This window comes from Vollenhovia emeryi, unplaced genomic scaffold (assembly GCF_000949405.1).
Source record: "Vollenhovia emeryi isolate VEMERY1.0 unplaced genomic scaffold, V.emery_V1.0 DF939125.1, whole genome shotgun sequence".
Classification (NCBI taxonomy): Eukaryota; Metazoa; Arthropoda; class Insecta; order Hymenoptera; family Formicidae; genus Vollenhovia; species Vollenhovia emeryi.
The window spans coordinates 2,726,051-2,742,717 of NW_011967241.1; the positions used below are offsets into that span (position 1 = coordinate 2,726,051).

At 40.4% G+C, this 16,667-nt stretch overlaps 1 protein-coding gene across 1 annotated transcript; it reads right to left on the bottom strand.

Annotated features, from left to right (window-relative positions):
• Positions 1 to 5,113: 5,113 nt before the first annotated feature.
• Positions 5,114 to 8,970, bottom strand: LOC105569260 (peritrophin-1-like). The gene is made up of 2 exons (XM_012025584.1): positions 8,244 to 8,970; positions 5,114 to 8,075 (listed from the first exon to the last, which is right to left on the bottom strand). The coding sequence occupies exons 1-2, from the start codon at positions 8,248 to 8,250 to the stop codon at positions 7,564 to 7,566; spliced, it is 519 nt and encodes a 172-aa protein (XP_011880974.1). The 5' UTR covers positions 8,251 to 8,970; the 3' UTR covers positions 5,114 to 7,563.
• Positions 8,971 to 16,667: the final 7,697 nt, after the last annotated feature.

Consider the following 16,667-nt stretch of genomic DNA (forward strand, 5'->3'; position numbering starts at 1 on the left):
ATAAATCAATCTTTAATTTTCATTCGTATACTTAAAGCGTTACTGTGAAAGTTCATTTTTATTTAAAATAGATAATGTTTTTAAAGATAGATGTGCACGATGTACGTATGCCATTATGTTTTACACGATAAATTTGACCTTCTCATATTGCGGACGCATCAAAGCATGAAATGGATCAATGAAATCCACGACAGATTTTTCCGTCGGGCAATGAAATTGCTGATCGAACGATGTCATATTGGCCCCGATCGATACAATTGCGGCCAATTGTCGATGTTCCCGTTCCCGATCGATTGAATTTGCGGTGGGTGCACGACACAGAAAACAATGCCGTATCAATGCCGATGCGAATGGTAGGTACGATCAATGAGTGCTGTTCGAAACGCCCACACTTAAAAATTACGCAAACATCGATAACACGGTTTTATCAAGTTTTATTCATAAATTGTCCGCGTGATTCGCACGGTGTATTTTCTTCAGCCAGTGTGTCTCCTGATTTTGCGTATCTCAGCTTTCAAATTAGCCACGAGTACAAAAATATTTTCGTAAAAATAATTGTACGGTAGATATTTTACTTTTTTAAATGTATGATTACAAGTTGACATAATTAAAAGAAATAACATTGACATGTAACATTACACTAATGTCAAATATTTAAAATCATTCACAACAATTGATATAATAGATAATAACGATTGTTGCGAGCTTATTGTGATGAGTATTATTAACATATATTATATAATAACCAATTAGCTGTTTATATTATATTACGTATTCATCTTGTATATTATCGATTTATCAATCATATGAATAGCGTGTGCTATTACATATTCCGAATCATGGCGATCGAAAGAAAGTTATCGTTACATGTGGTGATGTTTAATTTATGCGTAATCTCGTAGTAAACACTTATCACTAGATACACGCTCGTGTATCACAAAAGCGATCACCGATACTTATGCTGCGTATCTAATATGTCAATCAGATTATTTCACGACTCTCTCGCAATCATCCTCACAAATTCGAACTTATTATTGCGAAATGAGAATGCTTTGCGAGATCGTAAATATGCAACGTTTCAGAAATGCATAATATTAATTTCTAAATTGCAATCAGATAATTTTATTGTTTATTTAAAACGCTCCTGATAAGTCTTCAAATTGTTAATCCGTTTCTTAATAACAATTCACTTGACAAAATATTTAATCTGAAATATTTAAAAAAAGATATAAATTTATGTGACGTGATATTAATTGCTCACAAGAGATAACTTATTCAGCACTGAAATTAATTGCGCATTACCTGCACTAATTAAAACGAAATATTACATAGCGCACGGAAAAATCATTATGTTAAAAGCTACAATCCACCTAATTATTACCCGCGAAGCTTCTACGTAATATATTTTGAGAGAGCCGGTCTCGATACGTCAAACGAGATGATGCCGGATAAACTCCGTGTCTGGCTCCACTATCGATACATTAATTAAAACATCGATGCTTGGCCGTGACTGGCAGCGAACTCACGCCCAGATTCAATCATTCGTATATAACGTAGCACTTTTATTTCACTTCTCTTCTCTTGCTCGACATATCTTATTCTCCCTTTACAGCGCCAGTTTTTTAGTCTTTTTCTCCAAATCCATTTTTTTTCATTCTGTTTACCCTTGCAAAATTTCCCGCACGAATTAATCATAATATTTAACGCTGTGTTGCTGTGCCAATAAAATAAGCTTCAACAAGAATTTTAATAAATCGAGACCCATAATAGAATAAACACATTTAAAATATAGACGCTTCCAAATGATTCTCAAATACATTGCTTTTAAAGTGAAAATAATTTAAATAGTCACTCCATTATATATTGAGAAAATGTACAGCGATGTATAATATGTTATATGCTTCATTATTACTGAAGCGATATTTGCAGCATAGGTATTCAGAATTCAGTTTACAATTCATATATTTTATAACAAAGCGTGGGGAAAGCAAAGAACCCTGTATAGGCCTCGCTACCAGTTGCTTCGAAATTACATCACTTGGTGTATAGCTGCGCGCAGCGTGGGACACGGCGAATAAATCTCAACCCCCGGTGGACGCGCCGGGGGCGGTAGCGGACGACTTCCGAGAGGAGCGGAGAATAGAGTAGTACGTGCGCTCTAACCCCGGAGAAGGGCGCGTCTCTAAGGGAGGAGTCGGGCAGCGAGGATGCCGTCGAGGAGGCGGTGGAGGAGAAGGGACGAAGAGAAGTATCGGGAACGTGGCGTGGGAACGGAGGGAGAGAATGCTCGCCACCCCTCTCATCGCCGACTCGCTCATCGGAAGGGGAACAACGGGGGGGAGGTGAGTTTTGCAACCCCAAGAGATGGTCGACAACGAAAATCGTCGTCGGCACTTAGTCGGTTCTCGTTCATTGACACGCGTGGGTTTGTTTTCCAATCTCGTCGGCTCGAGGACACGTCGGCGAATTCGTTCGTGTGCGATTTACGATAGAAGAAACAGAAAATTCCAGCTGACGTTTCCTCTCGGTATAGATACATATTAGCCAATTTACGTGGGAGATTTTATTGTTAACGTTATTCATCCAAGTGCGCTGTCGTAGCCTTAAAGGAGACTGCAGAAACTGTATATAAAAGGATACCGTGTGCTACTAGTTTTGAAATAATTCTAGAAATTATCGATAATTCGTCAAGTTTTGATATGTTATGAAATGAATGCCGTCCCCCAGAAAAATTACCAAATTGCTACCTACATGAAACTCTCTTATGATGGTGGAGGTGATACATCCAATGCACGTAAAGGAAGAACGAAATTTTAAAGCGGTGAGTACAATAGACTATATACATATAAAATTGTCCATAAACAATCATATTATTATGTTGTACCATACTGTCGGAAACACTCGATAGTTTCGCTAATAAGAATGTTATCGCTATAATCCGTGGTCTCGTATTGACGTGTGTGTGTGTGTGTATGAAACGTTGTACGAAATTCATTGCCCACATAGTTATGATAGACATGTTTTTCAAAAGACTGTATAATACAAATTCATGCCTGTTTCACAATTTATTTATTCTTGATAAAAGTTTATAACTGAAAAAGATCATACAATGACATTAATTTTATAAATAATGAATTAAACCGATGATGATTTACGTTAGTATTAAGTTGTTGATCCGCGCAAAGCGTATCTTTAAGATTTTTATCGCGAAGCACATTGAGAGGTTCCATAAGTAAATGTACATATCAAGGGGGAGAGAGAGAAGCCAAAGTAGAACTTTTTTGCAAGCCAAACGGCACTGTACGGATACGAAACGCACGAGAAATCCGAGGTATCGCGCGTGATCGAAGGTGATGGAGAAGCGTACGATTCGCGAATGAGAGGCTGAGACCAGCGGAGAGAATGGAGTGGAAAAAGAGAGAACGCGCAAGACGTCCGACACGGCGAGAGGAGAGGGTGCCCCACGCGGGGGGAACCCGGAGGAACGAGGGGAGACCGTGCGTGCCCCACTCCCGCTGACCCTCTCTCTCCCTACCAAGGCTCGTGTCGCGTGTCCCATCTCCCACTTCTCTCCTACCGACACGTACACCGACACCACCGTCGCCGCCGCTGCCGCGAATCCGGTGTACCCACACGCGCGATCATGCGCGCCCATGTGTGCATCTGCAAATGGTTTTGTTGTAGTTGGGCCGCGCATTCGTCCCGATGAAAAATGTATCCTATCGACGTGAAAGAAAGAGAGAGAGAGAGAGGGTGGCCCGCGCGGGTTAGCGAGATTGGAGGGGGAGGCACAGGAGGGTACGTCGTACGTGTCGGAGGTGCACGCGCGCGCACGACGGTGTGACGGCGGCCACGCGTGTGGTGGAAAGAGAGACCACGTCGGAAGAGAGGAACGAGAGGACGAGTGAAGAGACGAAGGAGAGAGAGGTGAGACTTCTCCTCAGGGGCCTTAGTCGCCGACTGTCCGCTACTACGCGCGGTGTTAACACCACTATCGTCGTCATCGTCCGGGTCTTCTCTCTCTCTTTCTCTCTTTCCTTCTCGCTCCCCTTTCATTGTTCTACCTATCCCTCCCACTCCGCCCTCTCTCCCTTTTCCTCTCACCTGTTGCCGCGCAACCCCTTTGATCCAGTCGTTTTTGCGCGAGCCGCTTCAAGATCGCACTTCGCAACGACGCGGCGCGCACCTCGTTCGGTATCTTTGGTGGCTTAACTATCACGTGTCCTAGAAACAGCCAGGGCACGACCGGATCAGCGAGATCTTCGAAAGAAATCGCGAAGAGAGAACGTCAATACCGATCGCTTCTGGATGGCAGATCGAATCGAATCGTGGGTATCGATCGAAAAAAACATTTCAACCGTTAGCTTCTATCACGGATGGAAAATTATTACTTGTGGAAGAGTAGTCTCGAGGAAGAGGGCTTCCAAGATATCGAGAAGTCATAGTCACAACTGAGTTTCCAAGGCGAATGATACAATGTCGGGTCGATGGTTATAATCGAAAATTCGCGGAATTGGTCTATTTACGAATTACCTATCGATCTTAAGATCAATAGATCCGCGACACGACGACCGTGGAAAGTGCCGTAGTATAAACAAGATTGTTATACTCCGCTACGTTCAAGAAGCATATCTCAGAGGATATCTTGAAATATATGTGTTTCACTCGCGATATCGTTGAAAGTATCTCGGTAACTATTTTCACGCAAACTATGAAAGAGCGACTGTGGCGCAAATTGATGGACAATTTATGAGAGATAAGCTTATCCAAGGCTCGACAACACAAGTAACGAAACGTTGCCGACCAACCTGTGGCCGTTTCGGTTCTCCTTTCACGCGAGGAGCTAACTCGTTCGGAAAGTGAATTTCGAAAAGTGTCAGACAATGCATAGTATGAGTCCCAAGTGAAGTGGAGTGTTGGTCATACGAAGTGTACTGGCATTGAAAGGTGCTCTCAATCTCATCGTCACCATTCAACGATCGTCGATAAACGGATTCACGCTGCCATCTGCACGAGAGGTGAGATCGTCGCGAGACGTGATTCCTTATCGGAAACTTTATCGAGCGTATCATTAATTTTCTTTTAAACCAGTCTCTGCTTGTACGAACAATAAACGACCACGGGAGAATTAACGAATCATTAGAAATCTATTCGACCTTTTTTATATATTCTAAAGTTAAACTTTTCTCTTATATATTTTAAAAAGGTGAACTTTATTAAACGCGATTGAACGCGCTTTATTAAACAAAGGTGCGCATCTGATATTTATCAGAAGAAACACAATACTAAATTAATGCGTGAGAAGTGTGGCGCTGATTCATTTAACGAACCCGACGCCCGCAGTTATGAGTATCCTATTTATAACTGTCTAACGTGTTTATATTCCACTAAGGTTATATTACTTGCAAAACAAATGAATATTATTGGCACATTTGTTGCGCGAGATTATTCCATTGTCGCAAATTCTTTCTCCTATCAACTAATTATCAAATCTAAGGTACTTGTCCAAATTTCATAGTGTATCAATAGCGAAGAAAAAGAAGTTCCTCTTAACATTATGAAACGCTTAAACGTTACTCATGTTGCCGGAGATTATCGGCGGGAGATATCACAAAAGTTCGTCTACTAATTGCCTCGAGACAGAGGGGGTGACGTACGGTGCAACGAATGTCATTAAAAAGAAATGGCCGTTTGCCTTATCGGAGATCGCCGGTGTAGTGTCTGTTTATATCTATCGCTACGAAATAGTAACATTTTTTCCGTTGACAATTAAATTGTTTCCTCTTTTGTCCCTTTTGTGTATACAAGCGTCCCCGGCTTAGGAACAACGGGGCTCGAAACTGTAAAGCTGTCAGCGGGAACGATAAGCGAGCGTTAGCTTGCTGTGTGTTAGCCCCTTGAACAAAACGTGCGTTTGGTAAAAATAAACTTTCGAATGATATCATTTGCAGAGAATGTGTACCGAGAGCAAGTCTCTCGTACACGTTCGCGTGCGCGCGTTTAACGAGCGGTAATAAAAATATCTAATAAGCTACCGCCACAATAATTAATTCTGGCAATAGCATTAATCGTTGCCATCGAGGCGGCAATTATTTTTAAATGTACTGCCGTTACGCGTTTCGTCGTAAAACTCGCTATACTGCCAGCGCTTTTTCTACCCAATATCCCGTAGCGGTGTAAAACGCCGGTTCTCTCGAAAAGCAAGACGCGCGCATTTACCGCGTATAAACGGCGCCTATCTTTGGAGCATTCGGCTCCAGATAAAAATATTATCCGATATACGTACATGCACACATACTACATATTTTAATTAAGGAAATAATTGCGCCATATTGGATTATATCAGAGTACAACTTAAAATTGAGGCAAGAAGGTTGTGGCTTTTACCAATCCGTATTGTCACTTTCTCACAGGCTCCTAATTAATGTGGATATTACAAACATCCACGAAAAGTCTCTCGATATTCTGCTCTAAGGCTTTCCGTCCTAAGTTATGGCAAACACGCGGGGTATCACATAAATCAAGCATGAGTATGCGGAGAAAAGGAAAAGAAGTGAGAGGTGAGATAGACACTATAGGTATGTATCGTCTAATGTAGATACACTATCGCACAATAATAATAGTGCGTACACGCTCGCGTTGGCACACGCGCGCGATTCGGTACTTACATAATTCGCGCATGTTACAAGCGGTAACGCGGGTAGCCGACATGCAATCCACTCATTCTTTCGCGGTTGGAACTGATTGCATCTGAGATACGGGCCAGGCGGGCAGCTCGTAAGAATACGTCAGTACAAAACAGCTCCAGCAAAATAGACCGCTCCTTTGCTCTGCAGCGCGCGAAAATCACCTTTTAACCTCGGGTATAATATCTACCTACTTCAGATGTCTATATCTTCATATTACCTTAATACAAATGGAGTTGATGGAAACAAGCTTGCTTATATTTCTATTATACTGAGAAAGGCGTCCGATTAAATTGTAATATTGTAATTATCCGACGAAGAACATGATCAGTCTTTTCATCAAATTTCATTCGGACATATCCAACGCAAAGAAATAATTTAACCGGAAAATTCAATCGGAAAAATTGACCATCGGAAATATTATATTTATATCCGATGAAAATTTGTCTCGGTGTACTCGTGGCGTACGCTTCATTTTTCTTCAGCTCATTATGAGCCCCCTTTCAATCCTTCTGTAGAGGGATAAAATCATTCCAAGGAATCTTTTATCTACTGAGTTTATTTAGATAATTAGTATTCGGTAGTCTGACACGAACATGGCTCTTTCACATAGTTTTACGAAGTAAAGCCTCACTCAGCCAAGATTATTTTTGGTTGTATTTATTATTTTTGGGTATTTTTCGAACGAATATGTTAGTCTTCCTAATTTTGCAGTGCGGAAAAGCATATCGAATCGCTTAGCCACGTCAGGAATTAGTGCATCTCTTACTGGTACGATCAAAGTGAAGATCACAAGACAGTAAATAATAGCCATAATCATCATAACACATATCGCAGTTACATTCGTGAGAGGTTTTATCACCATCCTGCGTATCTATCAATAATTACAATTTCCACCCGCCCAATTTCTAACACAACCCTGGCATGTGCGACTGAAGCACGTGCCAGGAGGACAATGTTGCAAATATTTTTTGCCGTTTATGCATAAGTAATACATGCGACAATTTGTTTCGTGAGATATTTTGGACCGCGGCCAATAGCCCTTTTCCTTTAAGGGACAATGTTCGCAACCGGCTCTCGACGGCCAATCGCAGACCTGTTCGCGTCTATTGAAGTGCAATCTCGTATGCGGGTCTCCGACGTTCATTAGAGGGCAATATTGTAAGACTCCTTTACCGAAATTGCATTTGTAGAACTTGGTGCAATCGGATTCATGTGCGATATTGGTGGTCTTGTCGTCCTCTGGGAATGGGCATTTTATCGGAATGTAATCTTGTTCCTTCGGAATTGACTGTTCAGGTTCCTTCGGAATTGACTGTTCAGGTTGATATTCCTTCGCAGTAACTTCAGTCCAACATGCCAGGATAGCGATGGCAATTACGTATATTCCTGTATCCAATAAAATTAGTGCTAGGGTGTCAATCGTAGCACAAACAGATTGCAATGACTTTTATTACAATCAGAAAAATATCACTTATTTTTATTCAAATCGATGGAAAGCTCTCGTCATGTATTATATCGTTTTAATTTTATTACAGAGATACGTAAAGCGCTTACCCCTCATCGTCTATTGTCAAGTCAGCTCGAGATGTTGAAAAAGAAAAGATGTATCGTTATATTAACACCTTTCTCGCCCGTCTAAATGATGTTTCAATCAAACTCCAATCCGCTTTTATACGCGTTATCGAACCAAAAGGATTATCATATTTATCATTTTCCTGCTTTTGTGTCGTACGGATTATATAATTCAGCGAAATGTATTAAGCTTATATTTCCTGTTTTTGCAGGAAAGTATTGACAATTGTTTCCTTAACAAACATCTTTATATTGTAACACCAAATGTTAAACGTGAACAATAAGCAGCTTCTGCATTCGAATTATTACTTCATGACATGTAAGTTTGACTAATTAAATTCTATATCAATTTTTATCATAAAGTTTGATTTGAGCAATAAGAAAAATTGAAAAAGGCACAGATAACTTTTATGATTTTTAGATGTTATCGAAACTCTCTCTCTCAACAAATCTTTTACTATTTCATAAGTTCCTAACGTTACATTTTCCAGTTATTCCATTGTTATACATAAATCGTTGAATTAAATATAATATTCTGTTATCACAATCTTGAAATTTTATGTCATATCTCGATCAATATCTTTGATTATGACGTTATCAAAATTCTACATAATCTGCAATCACTATCAAACACGATATACAAGGAAGAATAAAAATAAAAATAAAAATTTCTAATTGTCAGATATGTGGACGAAGCGAACGAGTACGTAATCAGTTAATCTTGCGAATATCATAACAGGAGATCTCTGTGCTAGCAAAGAGACAATTTGGAATAGAGACGTTAGATCCAAAATTCTAAACGAGATGCAAAACGACCACTTGAAACAATTACTCAACCAGAGACACAAACATTAACACAGCTTGCACGGGAAATACAATGAAGTGAAAGTAGTTTTGAGAGATTGGACTTGTTTCACCGGCTGTATTATTCCTGATTTATTAGCGATGTTATGACGGCGGTGGTGTTCGATACGAAGTTTGTTTGCGATACGTCAATGCTATAAAGAAATTCCAATATTGCCGTTACGCGGGCTAATGTAACGGCAATGCTAGTTAACATTTCAATGCGCTACGATAATATATTCAATGCTATAGAAATCTAATACTGCGCCACGCACATCTGTCATTTTATGTTGCGTCTAAAATTTAATATTTTCACAATTAAAATTTTCAACAGTTGTTTAACGAAAAATCGATTCTGCGTATAATTACAATACAAATTTTAAGTTAAAAATGTGTAAAGAATTAAATACTGTTTACCAATCTCGTTTATCCTATTATTATATTTCAATATTAATACTTTCTTTGGTAAAACAATTTGTTTAATTTTTATGTAATCTCCATAATGTCACAATAGTATTATTATTTATGTTATTATTTATAACTTAACAAATCTAACAAGGCGGATCTAAGTTTGAAATTCCAAGGACAACGTAGCAGAATCGTAAGTTTCGATATGGCCTGCTACACAGATACCATTCGATCATAAATCCCCACGCAATTCCGGTTATCGCATCGAAGTAGACTGCTGCTCGGCGGCAATTTGTTATCGGCCGATTTATTGCATTTCAGCGGCTGTCGCGGAACGTCGTGGTAAACGAAAGTATCTATTCAGGATTGCGATTTCTGTCGACAGAGCATGTCAGTGTGAAGAAATACCAACGCACTCTACGCCGTAACCCTTTGATCGCCATACGCACCTACCAGTAGCATAGCAACCAGGGGCTGGATGTACCGACCTTATTGTATATGTGCACAATATATCACAAGCTCTCTTGCGTGCCCGAGCTCGCACGCACGCACGCACGCATGCACGCACGTACGTACGGATGCCTAGGGGCTGGATTACGTGCACGCGTCATACGTATAAATACGTTCCGCGTAGCGATCATATGCGCGCGAGCAGCGCGTGTGCGTGTATGCGCCTGCCCTAGAGGAGACAGATGCGTAGCGCGCACGCATTTGCGTCTCGGCACGCGAGCACCCCCTCGCACGACTCTTTTTCTCCCGCACCACAGACTTGCCGAGCGATTCCGCCATCGTTCGATGAGAGACGGTACGTCTTGCGGTGCATACAAGCTGCGCCCTATGTGAAAGATCTGTGTAGTTGCTCGAAAGTTTATATCAGTAATTAGAGCCTTCAAAACAATGCATTAAAACAATGTAGCGCTTATGCGTGCGATCTCTGCCTTTACATCTGAATGAGAATTTTAGGTATTTGCTAAGAGAATAAATTATTGCAAATAAAGCCAATTAATGCAAGATGAAATAAATAACATGAAGCATGAAATATCTACCATAAATAACTTTTAATTGTCTTGGCTCTTAAATAATCTATAATTAATTATTTTACTTAAAAAATGTATTATAGTACAAGTAAAAATTGTTTCATTAATTATAACATATATTCATTGTGCTTATTCTCTTGTGTCGTATTCAAATTAATTTGTTTTCTATATTTTACATTGAAATTTCCACCGAATAATGTTAATTGTACCGCAATTACCAATTTCTTGCGCATCTCGAGATGCGCAAGATACCGAATCAGATGGTGTAATCAAAAAGCGAAATCGCTACGCTACGTATCCGTCATGGTCACCGTTGCCGGGAGGATGGCCCGGTTTGCACATAAAAAGATCCGTACACGCGCGAGAGAGACACGTGCCACGGGAATCGCAACTTTGGCGGAGCAGCTGGCGAAGCGAACCAAAAGAAACATCGAGGAGTTCCCTAGTCTAGACCTAGATCCGTCTCTAGACGATCAGATGGACGGGCAAGCAAACGGACAAACGGAAGGGAAGGAGAGAGAGACAGATCGCCAGACGTAGGGCCCAAAGATCACGACGACGGTAGCACGTGCCCCATTCAAGACGCCGTCTTGCTGCTAGGGGCCCCTCCACCCTCGTAACTTAGCCTCACCTAATCCAACCTCCTTCTAGCCGGGGCTATTCAACCGGTGACGAGGCGAGCTCTTTGTGACCTGAGTTCGATCAAAGTAGCGCTAGTACTGATTCAGCCGCCGCGCGCCGTCTCGCTTTCTTTCACGCTTTTTTTTTCATCGCGCCACACATCAGGAAGTTATAACGTCCGCTGCCTTTCGACGGGGCCCGAGAGGCCCCCCGAACTTAAGACGGCTAATCAGCGCGAAATAATAGAACAGGGAACAGTAATAAAGATTGGGTAGTGCGATGTTTCTGCTTTCAGCACGTAACTAGTCCAATACCTCTTGAGGCTTTGGTCTTTAATACCACGCATCGCCAAGGAAAAGGGCATACATTTTTGCCGAGGCATATAAAATATATGTGTGTATAGATAAATTTACTTTCATAGCTATAAATATAATTAGAGGATGTATAGACACGACTATAAAATGCAAGGAAGTGATGAACAGTTCTTACAAGTTCTCGTTTATCGATTCGTTGATTTTGTTGAAATCACATGCTGTGTGCCGAACAAAGTAAAAATTTATTTTAATGTAATGTAATTTTAAATATCTACTATTTTAATAATTATACATCAAAGTTACATTTCTTATAATCTTCTCGTAAAAAAATTATAATTATATATGTCAATTTACAACATATTCAATTCAATATCAATCAGGTAATGACAAGTGAATAAAAAAAACAATGAAAGAAAGCCTAGCACAACGATTTGTCAAATCTGGCGTAGAAACCGCAAGTTGACATACACCCTGTCGCTTTATTCCGTACGTTCACCCAACTGTGTCTCCATTTTCCCTTTTCTTCAAAGAAAATCCAATAATAAGTGCCAATTTGTCAGAGGTTCGCGGACAAATGGACATTTAGCGCGCGTAACCGCCCCCGCACATAAATCAGGGAAAGAATATTAGCTTTTAGAACGTTTACACGCCCTTCAGAAGCCTACAAGGGATTGCTTTCACTGCCTCTTGTAAATCCGGTGGCCATAAAGATTTGGAAGCTTTTCGACAGCTTTGACTTTTCTTTCGGGACAACGAAGAGGGGGTAGGGAAGCAATGGGTCAACGAAGCTGGACCACCCGTTGTTCCTGTTTGCACCATTTAAGGACAATGGTATGCCTTGAAATTGTAGCGGACATCACCGTCCCGTTCAAAGAACCGTAAAGATCGCGGGATGTCCACTCGCAATAGAAAAAGAGAGGAAAGAAGGACGATGAAAACCGACTGAAGGAGCATAAACCTTCCTAACACCAGGTCAGGGCGTTTTCCTCGAGAGGCGTGTCATCGCCCATGGTCATAAATTTATAATTCCCCAATTTGACCGATTCAAGAAACTCCCTCTTCTTATCTTTCGTTGTATTAGACGTTTTCATTTATTCACATTTATCGCAGTTATCCGGAGAGTTTAAAAATATAATACATAAATGTATATCAAGATTCAAACATTTATATTTGCGCTTTTCTTTTACCAACATTCTATATGTATAAATATTTCTTATATTATTTTTACTTGCTGCCGATACTTGTTTAAATAAATAAAAATATACTTTTTCCATTGGTCTTATGAATTACATGCTTTATATTGTTTTTTGTTCTTGTTTAGAAATATATGGTTAAAATAAATATTAAATTAATGAAAATTAATTATGTATCTCTTTAAAATTTAATTATTCCTATTATTATTTCTCCCTATTCTATCTGTAAAACTATCTGTAAAATTCTATCTTTAAATTCCATCTGTAAATTCTATCTGTAAAACTCACGACAATATAATATCTACGCTAAGTAAAAAACGAAGCCACAGACTAGTAACGCGATTAATAATGCGATTTAAGTATCATAATATTTTTGTTACATATCGTTCAGCCTCTCACGCAGTAGTCCAGGAATAATAGCGATGGCCTCTCATTAGTTCTCGGAACACTAAATCCGTCCGTCTAATTACATAGCGGCCAAGGCAAGTCTCGCATGAAAACGACCGCGCGAAGCAATGATATGCCGTAAGAATTTCTCTTTTAAATCTCAGAATGTAGATATTTTCATTCGATATCATTCTCCATCAATCAGAAGTATATATTATTTTACGTAAAACGTATTGGTTATGATATTTCATTGTATTTTGCATATTAATTGAAGAAATATACGAGAAATTGTGAGCAATAAATTTGCTGTGTATGACAATATTCTTTAACATATAATTATCTGTACGTCTAAAAGTCACGATACACCTATATTTATCCTGTAACATTTGTTCGAAAATCTTTTCAATTGTATGAAACGAAATTGTGTTTTTAATGTATTATATTGATATTACATATCCGTAAAAAAGAATTATGAAAAGATGCAAAGGCACGGAATAAGAAATAATTCTTTTTAAATTTTGCACATTGCTCACGATATATTTTGTGCTAAACGCTCGTTCCGCGTCATAATATCAGCGTGCTCGCATGACGCGTCGCTACTGGACGCTACCGCGGTTAGTATAGCGGCGATGAACCAATTCAGGTTTCTTTGGGGCCCGACTTCTCTTTTCACGTCGCCTCGAAAGGAGAGCTCGATATTCTTTCAGAAGAGCGATAAAGGTTTCGCGCGCCCGGGCGCATGTTGAAAGGAGGACTCTCTCGCAGCGTGTGAAACCATCGGCGCGATCTGCCGCGGGCGATCGTTAATAATAAGGCTTCATTATGGCCCGCGAAGCAACAGTATATAGCGTACAATTACGCGTCAATTCTGTCAACGTGTATCGTCACATCGCGAAATACTTGTGCTGTTCCTTGAAAAGAATTATAGACATTCACGCGACGCACACACACGTGGCATGCAAGTTTCTTAGAAAGAAATTTTTCTAAAGCATATTTCGAGATCTTCCTGATCACGCAGACTACTTTGACATTGGTAAAAGATATCTTTCGTTAAAGAAAATTGCACGGTCTAAATTGCTTGCGATACAAGTATCTGTGGCTACTTAATACTTTAGTATTGTTACACATTAGATTTACTGAACGTCTTTTTATAATTATATCTTTAGGCTGTTGGGCGGTTAAACAAAATTTGAAGTGCTTAAACTTTAACCGTTTGCGAAAGAGGGAAGGAAGAGACACTTTCTCTTTCTTTTCCATTACTCTGGCCAGATTCTCTCAGAGCATTGATATCGCGGTGAGGCCCCCCACAAGATCGTAATTATCTTGGCAGATCCTTCGATCCCTAGAAGTAGACGTAACGCAACACGACGGGCAACTCGACGTTGCGCACCTCTCGCGAAAGATACAAATTGAGATAGCTGCATCACACAGAGGGCTACATCGCACCCCTGCGGCTTCGTTGTTCCTGTGCCATTGTCTCGTGAATACGCGTACGGTGAGGGGGCGGAGGGGGCCCTAAAAGGCACGTACACGCGTGGTTTACACGCGGAGTACAAGGCAAGCTGCAACAGCGAGCGCCTCATCATAACGGTCGCCGACGAGGTCACGGGGAATACGGGCGACAGGACAGGCAGCCAGCCCGAGGGCCATTATTGTGTGCGGACGACGATCTTTATGCGAGATCTTACACGGGGCCCTATGGGGCCCCCTCTTCCGCCCTGCGTCGCACGCCCATAGCGCTACGGAGGGTGCTGCGGTTTCACTATTTTTCTCTCCCTCATCAATCCCTCCCGTTCTTCTGGAGCCCTCTGTAATCTCGCTCCTCGTACTCGGGCACCCTCTTTTCGACGTCTTGTAAATCTCTTTATGCGTTAAAAAACACGATATAATATAGAGAAAGAGAGAGAGCAGGATTTTATGATCTGGAGAAAAGTCACCGGTTGGTAATTTTTCAACTGTGTAAATAAGTTGATATGAAACAGATGGTCTCTAACATTCTTTTCTTCCTTCAATTATTTATTCTGATTGTACAACAATCCTAAAACCATTATTAAAATGATCTTTTTATTTATTAGAAAAATTATTTCAAGTTTTTTGAAGAGGAGAAAGGAAGACACCAAAGAATCTTGCAAAATCTTCTTATATCTCATTTACTGTAATATCCAACGTTACTCTAATCTAATAGATTGATTATTTTGTAATTAAATTACCAACAAAGATATTCAGAATACAACCAATATCTTTGCTCATCTCTGCCTTTCCGTTATCACCATACCGTTTACTCTTTAAAATTCCACTCACGCGATTAATCTTCGCAACGACGGGAGTGTTCTTCATAAAAAAACCATCTATATGATTTCTCACTCATATAGATGGTGATTTTTTATGAAGCCATTATTTATCTTATACAACTGATGTAACAATCCTGTAAATACGTATTCGCATCTAGATTCTATCAGGAATATATCTCCCCAAGAATAAATCGTGTTCTCTTTTTTCTCCTTCTCTCTGTCTCTCCCTCTCTCTTCCTCTCCATCTCCTCAATGTCGCGGTAGAAACACACGCTCAAGCGGCGGCAGTGGCGATAGCATGGTAGGGGAAAATCCTAATGAGGATTCCCTCTCTACACCGGCTACAGCCGACCGGCGCAAAGTAAATGAGCAGGTGCCTCTGGTATGCGCCCCGCCTACGCTTTCCACTCCGCTCCTCGTTCTCCACACACGTTTCTCCGAGCCTTCGCCTTTTTTCTCTCTCTCTCTCTCTCTCCTCGCGCGCGCTCGTGATGGGAGATTGCGTGGAAAAATGGTCGCCGCGCCCGACAAATTATTCGTTTTCCTTCGCAGTCTTTCCCTGCCGACCTATCCCCTTTCCTATAAACGCGACCAGTCACGACCGTATTAGGGTGCATTAGGAAAGCCAACGTCATAATTTACGCTCGAATTCTCGGTGTTCCGCTTCGCCACGTTTGGGAACCTGTTGCTCTACGCGTTGTTGTGTCGTAGGTGGATCGTGTAAATTACTTGTGCATTCCGTGTGCCACTTTCATGATGCAGGCATTAAGTTTCCTCTGTCCTCTTTACGTTACTTCTATCGACCGTCTACTAATCCGTATATTTATGATTCTCGTGCTCGTCGTTCCTATTGTATTACTTAACAAATTTATTCCACCGACATTTTAAAGAGTAAATTACATTCAGACGGACGTCTTGCATTTCCAATAAAAAGGTAACAATTTCACACCCGTAAAGTGGCTGTTGCAAATTAATTGAATTAATGATTACAGAATATCTAATGATTCGAATTTCCAACTGAATACATTAATATAAACATTTAATCACAAGTGTAACACATCCCAGATAACTGTTAAATTTTCCTACCTAAAATTAAATTCTAAAAAGCTAATTTTGAAGTGATTTACTTAAAGGAAAACTTTCCAACTTTTTGCTATAAAAACCACTTCTTTTGATACTCCATTTTTAATTTTTATTGGCTTGTTATATAATCGTACGTTAAATTCGGACCTATTTTCTCCCGACGAAGGCAATCGAAAGCAGGAATTTAGATGAATCGGCATGTTAATCCCCTTATCAGCTCGATCACGGA